General features: G+C 38.0%; 1 protein-coding gene across 5 annotated transcripts in view; it reads right to left on the bottom strand.

Annotated features, from left to right (window-relative positions):
• Positions 1-19,098, bottom strand: part of NFIA (nuclear factor I A) — a 357,970-nt gene extending 338,872 nt beyond the window's left edge. The window contains exons 1-2 of one of the 5 annotated variants that reach the window (XM_063107177.1): positions 18,600-19,098; positions 12,737-13,268 (exon numbers count right to left, since the gene is read on the bottom strand). In XM_063107177.1, the coding sequence (XP_062963247.1) occupies positions 12,737-13,268; positions 18,600-18,626 (559 nt within the window). In that variant the 5' untranslated portion in view covers positions 18,627-19,098. The remainder of the gene's footprint in view (positions 1-12,736; positions 13,269-18,599) is intronic. The other 4 variants (XM_063107178.1, XM_063107176.1, XM_063107180.1 and 1 more) reach the window with 4 other exon arrangements.
• Between the last annotated feature and the right edge of the window lie 825 nt (positions 19,099-19,923).

Here is a 19,923-nt window from a genome sequence, read left to right as displayed (position 1 = left end):
TACTTGATAAATGACTGCTGGCATAAAGATGATTTCCTCACATATAAGCTGGAGCAACGGCTATATTACTCCATAACCCCCAAATCACCTTTTCTAGCTAAAAAGTTCAGTAGGCTGGTCGGTTAGCTCACTTGGGAGAACATGGTGCTGATAACACCAAGGTCATGGGTTCAGATCCCAGTACCAGCCAGCTGGGGAGAAAAAAAAAAAAGGTGCTAATGACATTATTGCAGACTCATAATTCTAACCTGAAAATATACATTTAAAAATATACAGCATTAGTGATGGCCATTTATCATTAACATGTTCAGTTTTATACATATTAAATGAAGAAACGGGAGACTAAAAAAAACACAATAAGGCCAGAACCATAAAAATGCTATTCAAGATTACAGGAAAATAAGGGAGTAGGGTGGGTAGGAAAGAAAGGACATGATTTTAAAGATTAGTAGTAAGAACAGAGAGATTTTCAAACTTTTTAAACTTTCATTATTTGGCAATAAGACACAAAATAAACGAACCATCAGATATTGATAAAATCATCAGGTAAATTCTGATACTTTTATACAGATGGCTTATTTAAGGTGAAGACAACATGGTTTTTTATTTCACTGGACAAAGTGAACTGCTAACATCCCATGAACTATATCAAGTTTGCTTCATTTCTCTTATTGACTGTTCAACAAAGAAATCTGTCTTGAGTTTGATGATGTCCCACATGTTACTGTGACTAATCCCCAACCATTTTTATTTACAGTGTTCAGAATGAGTTTCTATGACAATCCCGTGCCATTTTAAAAATGTTACACACATATTTTCTGCTTTTTTGAAAATAATTACAGAACAACTCATTTGTTCTGCACTCTATACGAAGAAAAGCACCCATATTAATAGCTGTAGAAACAGATTTCACTTTCAGATTAAACAACAAGCAGATATAACAGAGAACAAAAAAAGTCCCACATACACTGTTTGGACCACCAGATTTTTGTTGTTGCTTTTTGTTATTTCATTTATCAGACATGTAACAGTTCTTCTCTGTCCTATAACCACTCACACACACTTTCCCAAAGACCCTCACCACTTCTCCATTAATGCACTCACACACACACACATAAGATCCCTTACATGCTTTCTGTCTCAATGTAATACGTATTGGCTTTCTTTTAACGGGACCAAAAAGGCAAAGCAGCCTGAGACCTCTGACAATTTAAAATCCACTTCAGTGTAAAAGTCGCAAGATTGCTAACTTTCTTCTGAGAGAAAGCAAAATAGGGAATTCAGGTGGCTATGCTACTTGGACCTGGCCGTGTTTTAGGAACCACTATCAAATGCCAAATGAATTCACTACTGCTTTCCAAGCCTTCCCTTCCTTTCTGTTTTCCACTCTCTCATGCTCCTGCTGTTTAGTTTTCCTATAACTCTATTTGTTTTATATTTCAGCATTGCTAGAAGGATGTCCTTAAAAAAAAAAAAAAGAAATAGAACTTTTCTGTGCACCACCAGCTTTTGGGAGGAAAACATGCTACAGAGAAGAACTATTAAATAACAGAAAGCACCTGCATCCTCTTCTGTGTCAGCTTAGGTTTTCTTTACATTTACATAGATATTTTTGATATAAGAAAACAAAAAATATAACACTTAGAGTCAAATGACAGAATTCCTCAACATTCACCAATTACACTGTAAAAAAAGGTAATATAAACAACTGGTTCTACAAACGTTTAAAACTTTGTACGGGATATTAGCCAAAAGGACTCTAATTTAAAAGTATCAAATGCTTTAATATCTTAATTTCTGAGGAAATTACATCTGAGATGGCATCAACTCATCTCATAGGATTTTCTTCAGTTTTGCATCTTTGGAACCTAGAGGTAGTAAGTTCTCAAAACATGTTTGCCAATGACTTGGTAGAGTTTGTCAATAAAGGCAACCAAAACAGATATTCTATGCCAATACCAACCAAAGAGCATCCACCTTTATGCACATGGTAACAGGCTACAAACTGCTCTCCAGTTAGCACAAGAATTTTCCATCTCCATAGCTCCTGGGATGCATTGACTTAGTTTCCTTAACTGTAAAATGAAGATTTGAACTTCTCACACTCCTTCCAGGTAGGAAACTCTGAATCTAATACCAAAACAGAAAAAACTCTAGTTTCTCACTACTCTTTGAATTTCAGAGAAAACAATGGCTTTCAGCATTCCTTTACACTTCTAGAGGACACTTTTTATTCCATCCATAAATTCAGAAGCAGAGCTTGGATTCTGATATACTGGGAAACACCTTAGACATAAAAACAGATCATAAAAGGGGATGACCTAGTTATTAATCTTAACCACTCAGCAAGCAAGTATACTTGGACAAGTTACTCAACCTCTCTGCTTCCTCATGTGCATAAAGGCAATTATGAAAGCTCCCCTACCCCAAATTTAAGGTTTATGTTAAGAGCTAATAAATAATGTATAAGAAAAGATAATTTAAATATAGGAGTTCAAGAGCACAAGTCTGGAATCTGAGGGATTCAGCCTGAATGCTGCCTTTGCCACTTCTTACTGAGGTGTGACCTTAGGTGTGTTACTAATGCCCTCTGAATCTTTGTTTCCTAAATAACAGGAGTAACCCACAGCAAAAGTCAACTACAATCTCTACTCCCCCACATCACCACCGACCAATGTGTTTAAAGAGTTTGTAACAGAGTGCTGTATTACAAAGCAAAACCAACTGTTAAAACTAGTCTGTCCTCACTTTTAAACTAGGGGATTTGGTAGTAAACAGACAAGAAAGTGAATCCACGTTCCATTCCAGTCCGTCTAACAAGGCTTCACTTACTCATCATTCTCCCCAACCCCAGCACCTCTAAGGCTCAACTGCAAATAAAGTAAAAAGCTATGCATAATCAGTCTTTACATAGCAAAACTGAAAATGTCTCTCATTGAAGAATTACAAAGCTTTCTGTCTGAAACCTCTGACCTTTCTGGAGAAATCAGAGTCACTGTAGTATAAAAATGTAGGTGGCAAAAGTACAAAGGGTTACATTTATCCATTTTGCATGTCGTCTTTACGGCAAATATCTTTAGAACAATTACTTCTTCAATCCTAACATTTCAGACTGCAATATCCTCATTCTCCAAAGAACTGTATATATATCCTGGGCCCAATGAGATGGCACATTTTGTTACTATTTATTCCCACTTCACTTTACTCTAAAATACATGAATTCCAAAACCTTTTTTAAAAATAAGATTTTTGTCTAATACAGTGAGTAAGGTGAGAAAATAATAAAAGCTCATTTAATTTTTTTTTTTTTAAAGCCACTGTAATTGTTCATTGGGTGTGGGCAGGGGAGAGACTTCCAAAATTACAGTTAAAAAAAAAAAGAAGAAGAAAGAAATCTTAATAAAAGTCCTTGTCACATATTAAGAGACCATACAATAAACATACTGCAATGATTATCTTTCCCTGACAGGAATGTACAATAGTTACGCTGTTGTACAGTATTGCTACAAAGAGTTCATTCTCAGAAGTTACTTGAAACTACTCTACAAAAGAGAACCTCTCGCATTTGGGGGGGGGCAGGGGCAACTAAATGAATCCATGAGAAACTTTAGTAACTTAGTAATTTTTACATGATAGGCATCCATGCAAAAATCTTGTCTTACAAAGATGCAAACATCTCTTATGCAAACAAGCTTTTGCTGAATTCTTATCTAGAATCCTTGCTTCATCTTAAACATTTGTAACCCAGTTATCTTTAACTTCCAATTAGTGTCGACAACATGTTTTCAGGTACAAAATTTTCTATATTTTAATATGTAATATTATTTATACAGTACATTCGGCATAAAAGATCCTTACAATTTTCATCGCTGATCTGCTATTTTATCTGAGCCTGCACAACTCTGTTTAGTAATATGCTACAGAGGTTAACATGCAGATACACAATCTCTTAATTACTTATTCTATAGTAAGCCCTTTAAGCATCTCCATCTCTCATTCATTTGGAATGTTAAAAAATGCCACGAAGAAGGGCTTGATGTCATCTCAACACTGAAATCCATCTGTCTATAGGCCTCCTTCGACTTTACTCCTGCAGCCAACATTTTCACGAAACTTGATGAGAATTCGTCAACCTAAGGACTTGTAATGTCAGCTCCTTTGAAAGGCAATGGAACATTTGAAAGTGACAATGATGGGTATGTACAGTATTTATTCTCCTGTATGTACAGTATTCATTTTATGTAGGAGCTTTAAATTAAATAACTGATCTCTTTAAGATTAACATACACAGAAATGTAAATGCTTCCGACAGTAGAAGGGGAAAGAGGCAAGCACATTATCAACACAGAAGAGATGGCTTTGGATTTTTGACATTAAGTAATATGTCTCTAATTTGAAAATTAAATGAAGATTGACATTGTAACACCACAGTTCCTATTATCCACTGACGAATACCTTTCCCTACCAAAAATTACCACTCACATCAAGCAATATGACTCACCACAGATACATCTTCTCCAACAGCATGAGTGCAATGCACTACCCAATCATGGGCTGGCAAAATTACAAAAGGAAATAAAATCACCCAAACCATGGCAACAAAGACAACAGCCTGACAATGGCAGATGCTACACAGACATTCATATAAAATTTTACATAGTATTCATTTTTAAAATCTTTTAATTCCACTTCAATTTTTTAACCCATAGAGCATTTCAAAAATAGCCATTAAATATTTTATATGAATATAATGTATTCTTAAAACTGTCTGTCTGGAAACTCAAAGGTTATTCAGGACTACCATAAGCACTTATCAGAGGCATAAAAAAGGTTATCTGTTTCAGCTATACTAGGTGGGTTTTACTTTATTTTCAGCTGAATGTATGCCTAAATAATAGAGTCAGGGAAGACCTATTAGAAGATGATATTTAATCTAAAATCTAATAAAAAGGAGTCAGGCAGCATAAAACTAAATGCAATGGTCAATGGAGTATCAGTCTTTTTCTTTTTTTAATTCTAATTCTCTTTTGTTTCCAATTTAATCACATTTATTCACACACCTCAGTTTTCCCTTTCCAGCATAACTGATACTCTGCAACCCTAACTTTAAGACTTACTAATATTTCTTAAAAAGAAAGTTATATTTCAATTTTATTCAGTACAAATCCTGTTCAGCAGTTTATTTTTTAAACAAACCTTAGAAGAATATGTATAATGAATTCATGTAGTAGAAACTGTGTTTATTAGTCATTTTTTTTCTATGTACAATTATAAAATTCATGTTGAACAAGGCTCTGAGTTTTTGCACTGAAGTCATTAAGAACTGATCTTGTCTAAGATTAAGGAAATGAAAATAAGGCGTAGTCATTTAAGGGCATTAAGATGAAATCTGTCCCCATTTAAAATTTTTTTCCTTTCTATTTTACATTTTTAAAAAACATTTAAACTAATAAAATTCCACCCTTTTCTCACACATTTTTCATTTTTATTTTTTAAATAATTAAACACGAGTCCACAACTAAAGGATCTTTTAAGAGCAAAGTAAATTTTAAATCATAAAATCTAATCATTAAGTCAGAAATATATATTTCTTGTGCATATAAAAATCTGTACAGTAAGATATTACATGGAATTTGATTTTTAAAATAATACTTGCTTTAATACTCAATGGCTTCTCAAGACATCCAGAACCTATTAATCTAACTTTATCCTACAAGGAAAAAAAAAACCTTAAACCTGTGTCATAATGCTTCTATTCACTAAACTTCAACATTTTAAAAACAAAAAAGAGAAAGTCCAGATTTTTGACCCCAGCACTGACAAGCATGAAACCACTTCTCTCTTCCCTAACCAAGTGTGTCCTCATTCTGTCGCTAATATCTGAACTCAACAGTAAAATATCTCCATGGGAAGGTTTTGGATTTTGACTTTGTACTTCCCCTTTGATTCAAGGTAGGCGTGTGATACCATTTAAATGACATCTAACCCCAGACAATATGATGTTAAAAAATAATATAAAATGGACTTGAATTTTCTAAGAGCACAGGATTTGAAGTCAGGACACCTGGGTTTGAATCTCGCCCTGTGCAAGTAACTTGGCCACTCTGAGACTCTATTCTCATGTATTCAAATGAAAAGAATATTACTTATAATTCTGCTAAAAAGAAAGAAGAAAAGAAACAGCAAGCTACAATATATGGTAAAAACAGTACGGTGCCTGCTACAGAATAGAAACTCAATAAAAGTTATTTCACTTCTTTCCTTCCTTTCTCCCATCCACCTCCTTTTCTCTACTCTCAATTGGTCTAGGTCCAAAATACCTAACACCAGGAAAGGATTAGAAAGACAAGAGGAATAAACGCAGAGTTCTCAGACAAAGAACTTTAAAGCTCTTCCCCTTCATTCTCCAGTTATGATCATACTAATCAGTTCTGGGTTTAGGGTTAGCAACATATTACATTTTAAAGACAACCAAGATTTGTGAAAATACATTACACGAATGAACTTCTTTCTCTCAATTTTATCTTATTTAACTTGTTTTGCAAAATATGTCCTCTGCTACAGAGTTGCTGTAATTTGTCATTTGTTGGGCTTATCATCTTTGCCTCATAAGACATGTTTATTTAACTAGAACATTAACGGGAGGAGTAATTCCATTAGACAAAATATGCTTTTACACTGTGGAATTATCATAACAGAACATGAGGAATGGTTTTCTAATATTTGAGGGAAACCCAAGGGAAAAAGTCACTTCTGCATAAGCAGCAGCTAGAGAATTCTATTAAGTTCAGGGCCACCAAAGTTTGGATCAATAATGTGTATTTTACAGTTAGCTTAGTGGGAAAGAGCCAAAAATGTTGACAAAACTGAGCTACCACTTTAAAAAGCAAAATGGTAAAAATAATATCAGCATAGCTTCTTTCCCAAGGTTATGTGTACCACAATGTTCCTAACTGGACTCCTAAACTCTAAAAAGAATTTTTGCAAAACTTTTCTTTCCAAAAATTCACATAGAAACTCCCAAAGCTCCAAATAGTATCTTAATCTGAAACAAGCTATGAAAAAATTGTGGGAAGATGGATTATAAAATTCTCCACTTGATATCTTTCTACCCAAGATCCCTTTAGTCATTACTTAAATCAAAACACTTCTAGAGCATCTCCATTTGTGATTAAGTTCACGGTTCTGTGTTTCTCTGAATAAAGGATGCCAGTTCACTTATTCTCTTCCTCATCCACCTGACTTCTTCCTTCCCCTACCTACCTTCCAAGAATTTACAATTTATACTATATTTAAAAACAAACTCTAACCTCTAAACAACTATGGGGAAATTATTGCTGAAATGGCAATAAACCAGGCTTCCAGCACATTCACTGAACTCAATCTGTATTTTATGTTTTTTCTTCTACTCTAATCCTTAAAATTGTTTTCAATAATCTATATTGACATTTGTAAGCAATTAGAATTGTTGCTGCTTCTGTGCAAGATTTTAAAAGCCGGCGGGCTGTTCTGTGTCCTCTGGAAGCAGCTTGAAGCCTTAACCAAGTGAAACACCCAGTCCTACTGTGTACAGCAGTGACCACAACAAAGGCTGTGGTTTCTCCCACACTAGCCTTAAATAGGTTTAAATTAATGCTATTCATCACTGGGTGGAAAAGAAGACAAGGCAAATCCAAGCCAGCAGCATTGGGAAATTTTCTAACCAACAGACTCCAAACCTCTTAGCCATAAATGAACTGACTTCCATTCAAAGGTTTACTCTGGAAAAACTATTTCTCCTTATTTCTATACACTCCCTACCTTTGAACTTCCATCTTTTTCACTACATTCTGAAAAGGGATTTTGTTACTACATTCTAGATAAAGGATATTGTTACTACCCTCAAGTTACACAGAAAACACTCAAGGATATAAAAGCCCAAGTTTATTGACTGCTAGTGCCATCTCCTTTGAAGAATTAAAAGATAAATAAAAATTTCTAAAAATGTGTGCATAGACCAGTAATTCACAGGAGATCAGTCAGCAACAAAATCTACCTTGAATTTAGTATAGAGTTAAAATTTGAGATAGGGTGGTCCTTACTCTATTAATTTGAAATATCACTTTTTCCAAACACACTTTTTATTAGAAATCATAGGAATTAACTGCACAACTTTCTACTAGGGAGTTTATTAAAGTACTGAATAAGTTTAATTACATAATGTATATATAGTCCTAGACTTAAGCAGAAACACACATACATACATATCCGCTCACAGTATATACTGAATATATTTTAGACATGCAATACTGCCTCAAACTAATGTGATAAATCACCTAAAAATTAAGAAATTATCATAATTAATTTGGCATAAAATTATAAACTAACAATCTAACATGATTCGTTTAAAAATTTTTATAATTATTCTACGTGCACTGATAAACTTAAATGTATAGTTATGCTGTATTCAAAATACCAGCTTTTTTAAAAAAGAAATCATTCCCGCTGCTCAAACTGCTCTGTGTGCAGCAGCCTGAATGTACACACACATGCACACGAAGCATACGCACACTCATGCACAGACACTCCTAATCTTACACCTGCTCTGAAGCAGTAGGAAGTGAATTCTCAATCTGTCAACATGACCATCTGGTCTATCTGCATATCACAGCTTTCTCTATTACTATATGAAGGAATGGCAATCATGGAGCCAAAATAAAACTAAAATGCACCTGAATGGGAGTATTTCTCTTTTGGATGAAATGGAAGAATGCAGAGCAAAACTAGCAGTAATCTAAATAATTTAAAATGAGCATTCAGGACAGCATAATTAAGTGAACAATATGGTACAAGTAATTTGGTAATCAGTAATACTCTTGTACAGGTTTACAGGACAGGTACCAAGCTTCCGAGACACTGAAACAGCTCTTTCAGTGAGAGACGGGAACTTTGCTGTTCCTGGTCCAAACAAAATTAAGTAAAGGTAGTAATGGGGGTAGCATAGAAGCAATCAGTTAAAAAAAAAAAAAAAAAGTAACTATTGCACCAAAAGATTAATGTGCAAAAGTGTTCACTTTCTACCTTAAAACTAACAAGCTCTCATACTGCCATTAGGAAAATATCAATTTACTTTGTCACTGGCTAATTAACAATTACGGCAATCACCTGACAAATTTTGGTCACTTAGTCTTTCAAAGTAAATTTTAAAGCCACTAAAAATACTTCCAATCCTAGAAAATTCCTCATCTGAAAAAAGTTAAGATGGCTCATTGTGTTTTACCTTTTGGGCCTAATGCCACTAGAAAATTAGTGAAGGCCTTAGTTTAATTAAAAATAATTCCATTTGTTTAATTTTAGTTTTTAAATGTCTCTACACAGCTGCCTCAGAGCTTTTATTCTACCCCACAGCAGGTAATAACTATCAAATATAAATCACGACACTGTCATTGTATGGCCTAAATACAGCAACCTACCTCTGTCCAAGAGATGAGTCCTTAAAAAGTCTAACCACTTACAAAATTTAACTAATTCAATTGAGAATCTTTCTAGAATCTGATTACATTACCAGAAGTTATACAGAAGCAGTTTTAAAAAAAAAAAAAAAAAAAAAAAAACGCTCCAGAAAGTTCTCGGTTGAGTGCCTACTAATGAACAAAGGTTAACTTTATCTAAAAGGTCAAATGCCTGGTGGCTAAGGTTATGACCTTAACAACTTAAATTGTGACCTTGCCACGTGCCGGGTATATTGTAGATTCTGATACAGATCATCTGGTAAAGACTGGTCATAAATTAGCTTTACTGTTACACGCCCACAAAGAAAACCATTTGCCACAATACCATAATATCTCCAAGTGGTCATATGATACATGGAAAGGACAACTCAAACAGAGACCAACTTAAAGGCATAAAATGGTTTTGTTCTTTTATACTTTTAAAGAGATGAAATTCTCAGGCTTATGGAACCACTCTGATTCACTGTACTTGTTACTGTTTATCTGCCACAAAATTCACAGTTCTAATGCCACTGAATTTAGAGGAAAAAAAAATGGAATGTAGTTTATGTATTGTATTTTAGCACTTCAGTAAGTCTTAGAATGTCACCTCCGCTTTTAAAAAATTATTGCTTCTGCATATGCTTCCAGTATTTACATGTATGTTCTAAGATTTCAACTTCCAAAGAAGAGGCCAATGCACGAAGCAATAATTATTGTATACATTTTTAGAAGGAAAAGAAGATCTCATTTCTGTGGCCACGTAGAAAAAAATAAGGCATTTTGGCAGGAAAAAAAATACAACATTTTAAAAGAAAGAGAGAAAAAAAACACACACTATAGGTGAAAAGGCCACAATGGTTTTGGCATGTATCTCCAAGCACGTTTCAGAGTCGCTGCCTCCTGCCAATACTGGCAAGTTCTCAAAACTTTTAAGGAGGTAAAAACATTGTTTAGTGTTTACAAATCTTCAGTATTATAACAGATGCTTGTCAAATCAGTCGTATGTAAGTTGACCAATCTACCTCATATTTGTACTGGCAGCTTCTCTTTCACAAATAACAGGTCTCTAAATCTCTTAAATCGAATTTGAAATATTTTCAGACAAAAGGCCCTTAATATTTTCTTTTGCAGTCCTCCTGTGGCGCGCACAGAGAAGCAGCCATTACTGCGGTCCTGTGAAAACCAATGGCCAAACACTTGGCTGGCATTCAGGCATAACAAAGGATTCTGGGATACATCAGAAAAACCAAACCAAAAGGTAGTCTGATCCAGGTTGCTGTCAATAAATCTTTCATAAGCAATAAGGATGCTCACTCTCCTAAGCAACCTTCTAAATGCCATTTTACCAACATAACCCTTTCAGGTATTGCGACAACCAACAATTGTTAGTTCAAGGATTTGGAGCAAGAGCATAATAATAAATCATCAACAACAAAACAGAATTCATGCAATGGGAATAGCTAGAAAGGTTGCATTTCTTTAATCCTAAGGGAAATGTTTAAGTCAAAAATTCAGAATAGATACTGCTCACAGAGAAAAGCTTCACAGATATTTCATTTTGATATTATCTTGTAAAGAAGCAAACATCACGGTCTGCATCACCTATTGGCACCCTCAAGTTTCTATGTCGGTCAATTAAAGCATTCATTATAATTTATAATTTATTTTTCTAACAAGAGTTTAAAGAGCGCTCCTTGAAAGCACTTGTAACACCCATATTTTTTGCACCTTGCCTCACTTACGTATACAAATAAATTAAAAAATTTTTAACTTTGCTTTTTTCAATAGGCAAAACAAATGAACGACAGGGTTAAAAGGGAGTTAAGGGAGGGCTACTTGCTCCTGTTTAGAGGTCATTTGAGAGGTGTTGCTTTCTCATTTATGCTATCCAGAACTGGCTAGAGCAACAGGCACTTATAATTAAGTATACATTTTCAAAAACCCAAATATTTGAAACACTTACAGATCACATCCTCTAAAATACTCATCTATCCCCTGCCAACAGAATGCAAATGATTATGTGACATGCTTGCAAAGTTAATTTCTCCAGTTTCTTATATAAGGACAGATGGATAACAAAAGTTCTCTTTCTAAAATATATATGGAGAGAAATGATAGAGAATAGACTATCAGCTGACTTCTTTTTTAAAAAAGCCAACATTTTTAGAATTAAAAATGTTTTGCAAAACAGTGCAGTGTTGATTTTACAGGTTACATCTTCTCTCTCCTTTGTGGAAAAAAATAGATAAATACATGAACCCCAACACAACCTACTGGTAGGACTCCACAACCTTCTTTCTTCCATCTGGCTCAAGGAACAGCCATGAAGGTAATCTAGCAAGACCAATGTGTACATATAAAAGTCAACATGTTACACAAGACCTGAGCTTTCACATAACACAATGAGCCTTTTGTCTAAAACAAGACGAAAGGAACAAAGTAAAAATGCATTATTTTATCCAGTTCTCAATAGTTTTATCCTAAATGCTACTCGAAATGCTGAAACATGCATGGATAAAACATGCCTTAAAAGAACAATAAAGAACTTTATAATAAATCAAAGCAACTCACTACGTAAACTACCAATAATGATTTCTCAATGTGTTCATGCACTTTACAGGTTGGCTATTTTTAACATTAACCTCTCCATCAATTACTTAAGCAGCTGAATTTTCTGTTTCCCTTAGCTATCTGAGACAACACTACAAATTCTTAAATACAAAACTACTAAGTTTGTGTATTAACGTGATTATTTTTCTTTCATAAATTATCAGCAATTTGATAGTAATCTTACCTCCAATGTCTTAATTGGCAGGGGGTTGAAGAGGCCCCAGTAGGTTAAAAAAATCCCAGCAGAAAAGCAGCTAAAAATATTGCCTCACTACCAAACTAAATGTTTTTTAACTAGATCATCTGCCAGTTAAAATATATTCTTCATAACAGGGGTTTTCACAAGGCTTCTCTCACCCCTCATCAAAACAATGTGATTAAAACACCACCAACAACTTTGATAACACAACTTACCAAAAGAACTAAACTTCGTGAGAATTCTCTCAAAGCTATGCTTTTCCACCTGAATGAAGGTGGTACCTCAGACACAGAGGATCTGGGCTGTTCTGACTTTGGTCTATCTTCAAAACCACCCTGGCTTTATGTACGTGTCCTGCAACTCGGGAAGTTCAGGAATGATTCGGCACACACAGAGGCCATCAGGAAGGAAACACACACAAGAAAGTGGAAGGAATTCTCACCACAGCACTTACCTGCTGCATGCACAAAGTATGCCAAATATAAATCGAGTTCCTTAACAGAAACCCCTATGTGATGGGGTTGGACACAGAGCCCTGGATTAGAGCATTGCGGGGACTTTACAAGGCGCTCGCCATCAGTACTTTCCAGAGGAATACCTTTAAACAGAATCACCATAACAAGGTCCAACCTCCAGACTTTATCTGCCTGGCGGAGGCAGTCAATTCTTCGCATCTTGCCTTTCTGGTCGGGGTTGGAAAGAACACAACATGGAGGTTTTTTCCCTGTAACTGTAAGAACAAAATCCTCTCGATACTCAGGTCGGATATCTTTCCGTAACTTTGCCAGAAGTCGAGATGCCCACTTCTGTTTGACCTCTGGTTTTTCACTTAGCAATTCATCCTTCACAGCTCTCTCTTCTTCTTTTGACATACGCTTTTCATGTTTTTTGAAGTATTTTCGTTTTCGGGCCTGCAGGTTGAACCATGTGTAGGCGAAGGCTCGGACGTGGGGCAGAAGTGCTTCAATGAAAGGATGAAATTCATCCTAGGGAAATGAATGCAAACAAAAATATGAATGTGATGTCAACAAAAGAAAACAACTTTTCTTCAGATATGGTCACCTTAAAAAAAATTCCTTGTTTCATTTGAGATTTGATTCAGGCATTACATTACCAAAATCATACACAGAATCCCTACGGGAAGAGGGGGATTGGGGTGGAAGACCACCACTATTGTTTCTCACAATCTGAAGGAAAAAAATTCCTAAAAATTAAAAAATGTTTTGATATGGTCACCAAAGCGCACCAGCTTCTACTGTTGGGCCTAGTTCCCAAATCCTATAGATAGTACACGAAATTTATCTAAATGCTTATAACGATATATATCTTAACTCTTATTTCAAGGAAAGCATATCTAATTTTGTTCCAGCCTTGACCTCATCACTTGTAGGACAGCCAGGGTCCGGCAGCCAGATTGGCAAATCCTAAACATTTAGATGCCAGTCAATGTTTATGGAAGTCTAGGAGCAAAAATCATCTCCACAATCAATGAAAACAAAGGCTTTCCCTCTAAAAATATTGCATGTAGACTATAACATGTTCATTATTTATTTTGATAATATCTTAAATTTATCTCAAATATTACAGTTGCACATAATTTTTTTAACCAAAAACTTAAAAAAATAAATTGACAGGTCCATATACAAAAGAAGAGATGAATTTGATATTTGGTGAGTTACAATAAAAGATCTATGCCCAAGACATAATTGCTGATACTATGGGAATGAAACAGAAAAGAAAAAAATGGAAAAAAACAAAGAAAAGCATACATGCCAGAAAGTCAATAGAGTGCGTCACTGTGACAACACTGTTGCAACTAAATGCATTTAATTTGCTGATATGATTGTGAAATGCCTTCAGTAATAATCATCCCCAAAAAACAGATTTTTTAATTTTTGAAAATAATTTTTCAGGCTTTTTCTCACAGGGAAACGGGGAACCTAGTATACTTAATGTTTACGAGACTCCAGGAGACCCTTCATGGTTGCCTCTTAAAATTCAGATAATTTGAAAATATAATAGAATTTAAAACATTTAAATTTTTATTCCTGTTTTACTTAAAATGTTTGATTCTTATACATGACATTTTCTTAGAAAATATAAAAATAAAAATAAAGAAAAAATTAAACAGTAACCTCTGCAAGGCTTTCGGAGCACATCTAACTTTTGATTAACTAATCCACACTAATCTTACGTAACTTCTTTCTGCCACATAACCTCCCTCCAGAAAAAAACAGATAAATTATTTACTTTCAAATAAATTAGGATAAAAAACCCAGAGCTATTTAATGTTTTTTAAAAGGGTATACAGGACCGATGAATATTACAGAATTCATTATTTTTTGTTATGTTCATCTAAATACGTACTTTGGAGACACAAGTAACTGTAATGCTCAAAATATTATTACTATTAAAGCAAGTATTAAAATTTTTAATGTTCAAATGTAAAGAGAGAAGGTAAAATTCATAAAATATTTTAATAGTCAAGTCTGTTAAAATGTTGCAAATTATAACCAGTCATCTAAACACTGTATATAATTGGTTTTTTAAAAGTGTATATTAATATAGTATATAATAAATCACTTCAATAATTAACATTTATTTTTTCCCCTCTAAGCAAACATCAGTCTCAGTGTTTCAAGTTTAGCTTTGAAAACTGCTCTTTTTCAATAAAAGAATCCAGAAAAGAAGTAGTCAGCTTTTGTAACGTGTGCATTCTTTAAGCGGAGGGAGAACAGAGAAAAATACAAGAATTATATTATTCTTTACCATAAAACATTAGCATTTTTAAAATTTCTGATGTTTCAGAATCTTTCTTATTTCCATACTTTAGAAGAGAGAAATAGGGGGCAAGTCACAGTTTATCTACTAAGGGATACGCCAAACCACAAAGCATTTAAACATTACTAAATTCTGAGCTCATTCTTAAAATGCTCTAAAATACTTAAATTTTAGTTTTGAAATAGTCTTTTACATTGACTGATTTTCTTATATACACAGGACATGCTGGGAACCAAGGATCTGTGGTACTATGCAAAGAACTCTTGGAGTCTACCTTTACAAAGTGAGCTTTCACCAAAAGGAGGATTTCATTTTAAAGTCTCAGCCCCATTTTATAATGCAAATAATAATTTAGCTCCAAATAATTCATATCTATGTTAAAATGTTGTTATTTAAAAGTTTTATTAATGATAATAAATATTTTAAATAAACATACTAACAAGGCATTTTAAGTGTTCGAAAATACTCCCAATATGTTCTCAAAATACTGCGAACAGCGTTTATTCGTGTTCTAAAGAATTCTGTTTACCTGCCAACCAAATGCCCATATATCTCATGATAAAATCCTTAAACAAGGCCAACTATGTCAACTAGACATTAAGAATAATCCAAGTCCCCAATTTTGCATCAAAAGTATTTACAACTTATTACTCCCTAAAGGTTTCAAGAATGTACCAATAAAAGAGCACAATATTTTGTATAACTTCACTCACATGCACAGTTAAAGTGCTAGTTAATTTTTTAAAATGTATCTTTCTCAACTCATGATTAGAAATAATCCAGAACATCAAAAGTAAAGAATATCATTAGCTGGCAGGAAATGTCTAGAGAGAGCATAAATGATTACTCTTAAAAAAAAAAAAAATAGCATGCCCTTATAAATCATGTTGCTGAACATATCGCCATAAGCTATGTAAAAAGAGAAAACAAAGAATATTTTACATACACACTTCGTGAGAAAGTTACAGGCCACCAATAAAAACAAACCTGAAAACCTGTGTTACTTTGAATCAGCACCTTAAACGATCTGTTTGAAAGTAAGCCAAATTTATGAATCACTGAATGCTGATATTTCTACAAACTGCTTCTTTTTAAAGGTTCACCTATATATGGCCAGATACATAACTTGGTTATGATATGCTCATCCTGGATTAATATATCTGGCATTTTCCCGGTAAAGTTTTTTTAAATTACATACAAGTAAATAGAGTTTACTCTTTCATGAGTACTTTTATCACTGTGCTTACTGGATTTTATTTTATTTTTTTTTAGTGAGCAATAAACTACCTAAGTTTTTCTTTCCAAAACTGACTCTAAAGCATTATAAATATTCCGGCAAGTTAAATAAATTGTAAATCAATTTTAAAAAGAAGAACCCATAAAATATACGAGCCCTCATTCACTATTTATTGTACATTTTCTTCACAAACTGTTAGACTAAATAAGCATTTCTCTTAGTGGTGTTTCCAGAAGAAGGCCTAGTGAATGCATCAATCAACGCTGTCAAATATGTAGGAAGAAAAAAAAACTCTCTTAATGTGATAATAGCTCAGAACCAAGAGAAGCCAACTTTGTTAAATACCTATGTCCTTGGCCTGCATGGATACACAAGTATCCTCATATATGCACAATCCCATAATATAAACTTATCTTCTCAGAACTCACTTGAGAAGACCCTAAAGTATCTGTTCGGTTCCTTTCCCTCTATTGCAGCACACTGGTATTATGTACAAGTTCTATGTGTTGCTAACTTTCCCCAGCCAGAACTTCAGCCTTCCAATCTCAGCATTTTCACTGTAGTCGGTAATTCATTCAAATTATCTTACACTTTGCATCTTATCCATATGCAATTGTGAACCTTGCCAGAAGTGGTTGGAAAAGTTTCACTCCGTACTTCCACAAGTTACCAAAATAGGAACTTTGGAAGTTTGTTAGGGGGGAAAAAAACTTTTACAATAACTAAAAGCAACTGCTACCCATTATTAATGTTAGGCCTAAATCCCAAACAGACCATTTCAACATAAAAGATGCATTTAAGAGTCCTCTAACATCAAATAGCCGGTATTATTACTGCTGGATATTGCAATGAGAAGGGATGTCATGTGGGAAATGAATCGGGAATCTAGAGAGGAGAGAGAAAACAACTGATACATTTTAGCTTTCCAGAAAGTATTACGGTTAAACCGTTATCTCCTGCTAAATGAAGGCCAGTAGTAGCAGCAGGTTTTTTAAGGGAGTGGTGAATAAACATTTTATTTGACGCATTTAACTTCATGTAGGTGATGAATGGTCAGATCCCAATGTACCAAAGCAGTATGAAAGCTCACACTTAAAAAAAAAAAAAAATAGCGCAAAATTACTTGACTTTATGCCTTTTAGTCAAAGAAAATTAGTAATATCTTCAAAAGAGACCAGATTTGGAGCCGCGAAGTAGCAACATTCTGCCTGGGGTGGTGCAGACAAGGGAGGGATGGACAGGGAGGGCACGGAAAGGAGGGGCAGTGGGGCGCGACAGCCCCACGCTCCGAGTTGAATCGGAAGGGAAAAGTTGCCCCCGTCCTGCGCGCGGAGCGGCCGGAGTTGCGCGGTGGAGGCGGCTGCGGCGGCGGCGGGGGGAGCTGCGTCCTGCCCGGGCCGCCGCTCGGGTTCGCGGCCGGGAGCCCAACTCCGCCCGGCGCTCCGCGGCCCGCGGCCTCCGCCGCTCTGCGCAGCGTGGGCTCGTCCAGACCCCGAAACTTTCACTCAGGGGAAGCGAGCGGGCCACCGGCGAGCGGCGAGGACGCAGGCTCCACCTGGCCGGCATGGGGGGACGCGCGTCCCCGCAGCCCCGCTCCGCCGAGGGCTCGCCGCCGCCCGCCCGCGTTCGAGGGGCGCTGTCCCGGCCGGGGCCAGGACGGCGGCCCGCGTCCCTCCCGCGGCCGGACCCCGCAGGCTGACAAACAATAAACAAAAGTAAGAGTTTGGGGAGGCGGCGGGGGGCTGCGGCGGCGCGGGGCTCCGGGGAGCGGGCCGCGGGCGCAGGCACCCGAGGGTTCCCGGCACACGGGGGCTGCGGCTGCCCCGGGCGTGTGGGGTGCGCGGCGGACTCCGTGGGCGGCCCCTCCCCGGGCGCCGCGGAACTACAGGAACACTGCCCTCCGCAGCAGAAACGCTGAGTCCAGATTTCAGCGTGTCATGGGCTGCAACCCCGCCGAAACACGTGCGGGGCGTCCGAAAACGCCGCCGTTCCGCAGTCCGTCGCCCCGATATTAATTAACGCATTAATAAGAGGGCGCCATTAGCCATGTGCCCACACAAATGGCCGTGCAAGAGGAATGCACCCGCATGGAAACAAAGTTACTTTCTTAAAGCAGTATTTCTCCCCCCCACGGGCACACGCGCGCACACACAGAGAAACACGCGTAGACACGGGCACACACCGAGACACATGTCCGGGGCCCAGCCGGCGCGGCAGTCCCCGGTGCCCCCTGCCCAGCCGCAGACCTGCCCCCGCCACCCCGACCCCCTCACCCCTCCGCATCCCAACAGCTGCTTACCTGGGTGAGACAGAGCGGAGAATACATAACTGCCGGGCGGTGGGGTGTGCGTGTGCGTCTGGGTGTGCGGTTTGGAGGTGTGCGTGAGTGTGGGTGAGAGAGGAGGAGGGGGGGAGAGAGAGAGAGAGAAGGGGGGAGAAAAAAAATCAAGCCTGCTTCTTGCGTTCACATTTCCAACTCGGCTCAACTGCAGCCAGCCAGCGCTATTGCCGCTCCATGAGCTGAACTTTAACCCCGCCTAGAGTTTCCCTACACTCCACTATACATGTCTACTGTACGCGGGCGTTAAAGGCATAGCGCACCCTTTCCCGCTCCCGCGCCGGCCCAGCCGGGCCCGCCAGCTGCCCGCAGCGCCCGCCGCCGCCTCCGCTCTGCACCTCACCGCACAGCCGCCGCCCGCTCGCGCCGCCGCCGCCGGGGGGAGGGGGCGTGGGGGAGGGGGCGGCTGCGGCGCCGCGCGGCCAGCCCGGTCCCCAGCCTCCGCGGCCGCTCGCGCTCGCTCGCCCGCTCGCTCGCTCCCTAGCTCTCTCCCTCGTTCGCTCGCTCGCTCGCCCGCCGCCTCGGGCCCCCGCCCCCCCGTCCCCGCTCAGCGCATTACTGGGTAACGCAGTGAGGAGCAGTTACAGTCTGTCCTCCCGGGCAGCTATAGGCTGCCACAGGATGTGCTTAAGCAAACAAAACTACTTTTCCTCGGCCCCATCCCCCCACCCCCGCCGCAGACCTTCGCGAACCTCGGTGGAGGACTTGGGCAACTTTGCCAGGTGGCCCTGCACCCCCCGGGCCACTGTGTGGACACGCCGAGAACCGCGGAGGCGGCCGGGCGGCACATTTGCATGTATGCAAATTTCTTTTAAAAATCGGACCTCCTAGGTAACTTTTTTTCCCCTCCGAAATGCGGTAAGGCTCAAAGCATTGTAATCTCTCCGGCGAGGCTTTCTGTGGGAATAGATTGGTCGGCAGCGGTAATTATGCACAAAATCCTGCAAACTTTGTGCAGCTTCAGTCCTATGGCATTCAGGAGCAGGGGTAGTGGGGAATCATTTCACACAGAAGATTCACCGGATTTGGGGCGGGGGGTCTGGAGAAAGGAAGGCGGAGATTAATGAGCGTTCTCCCTCCCAGGACTGTGAAACTGGTGGGTTTAAACACAGACGCCATACGAAAAGTTCTGTCACGTTCAGGAACAACAGTGGTTTAGCTGTGACATCTTTTTCTCTTTAGGAGGAAAAAAAAATGTGGAAGGGATGTCCCCTTAGGGTAGGAAGATATTCTGATCCACAAACGCGTGCCCATAACTGGACATAGGCTATCATTACCGTCCCTG

This window comes from Cynocephalus volans, chromosome 8 (assembly GCF_027409185.1).
Source record: "Cynocephalus volans isolate mCynVol1 chromosome 8, mCynVol1.pri, whole genome shotgun sequence".
In the NCBI taxonomy this organism is placed as follows: domain Eukaryota; kingdom Metazoa; phylum Chordata; class Mammalia; order Dermoptera; family Cynocephalidae; genus Cynocephalus; species Cynocephalus volans.
The sequence above is the reverse complement of the archived record's forward strand: the minus strand, read 5'-3'. Positions and strand labels throughout refer to the sequence as shown.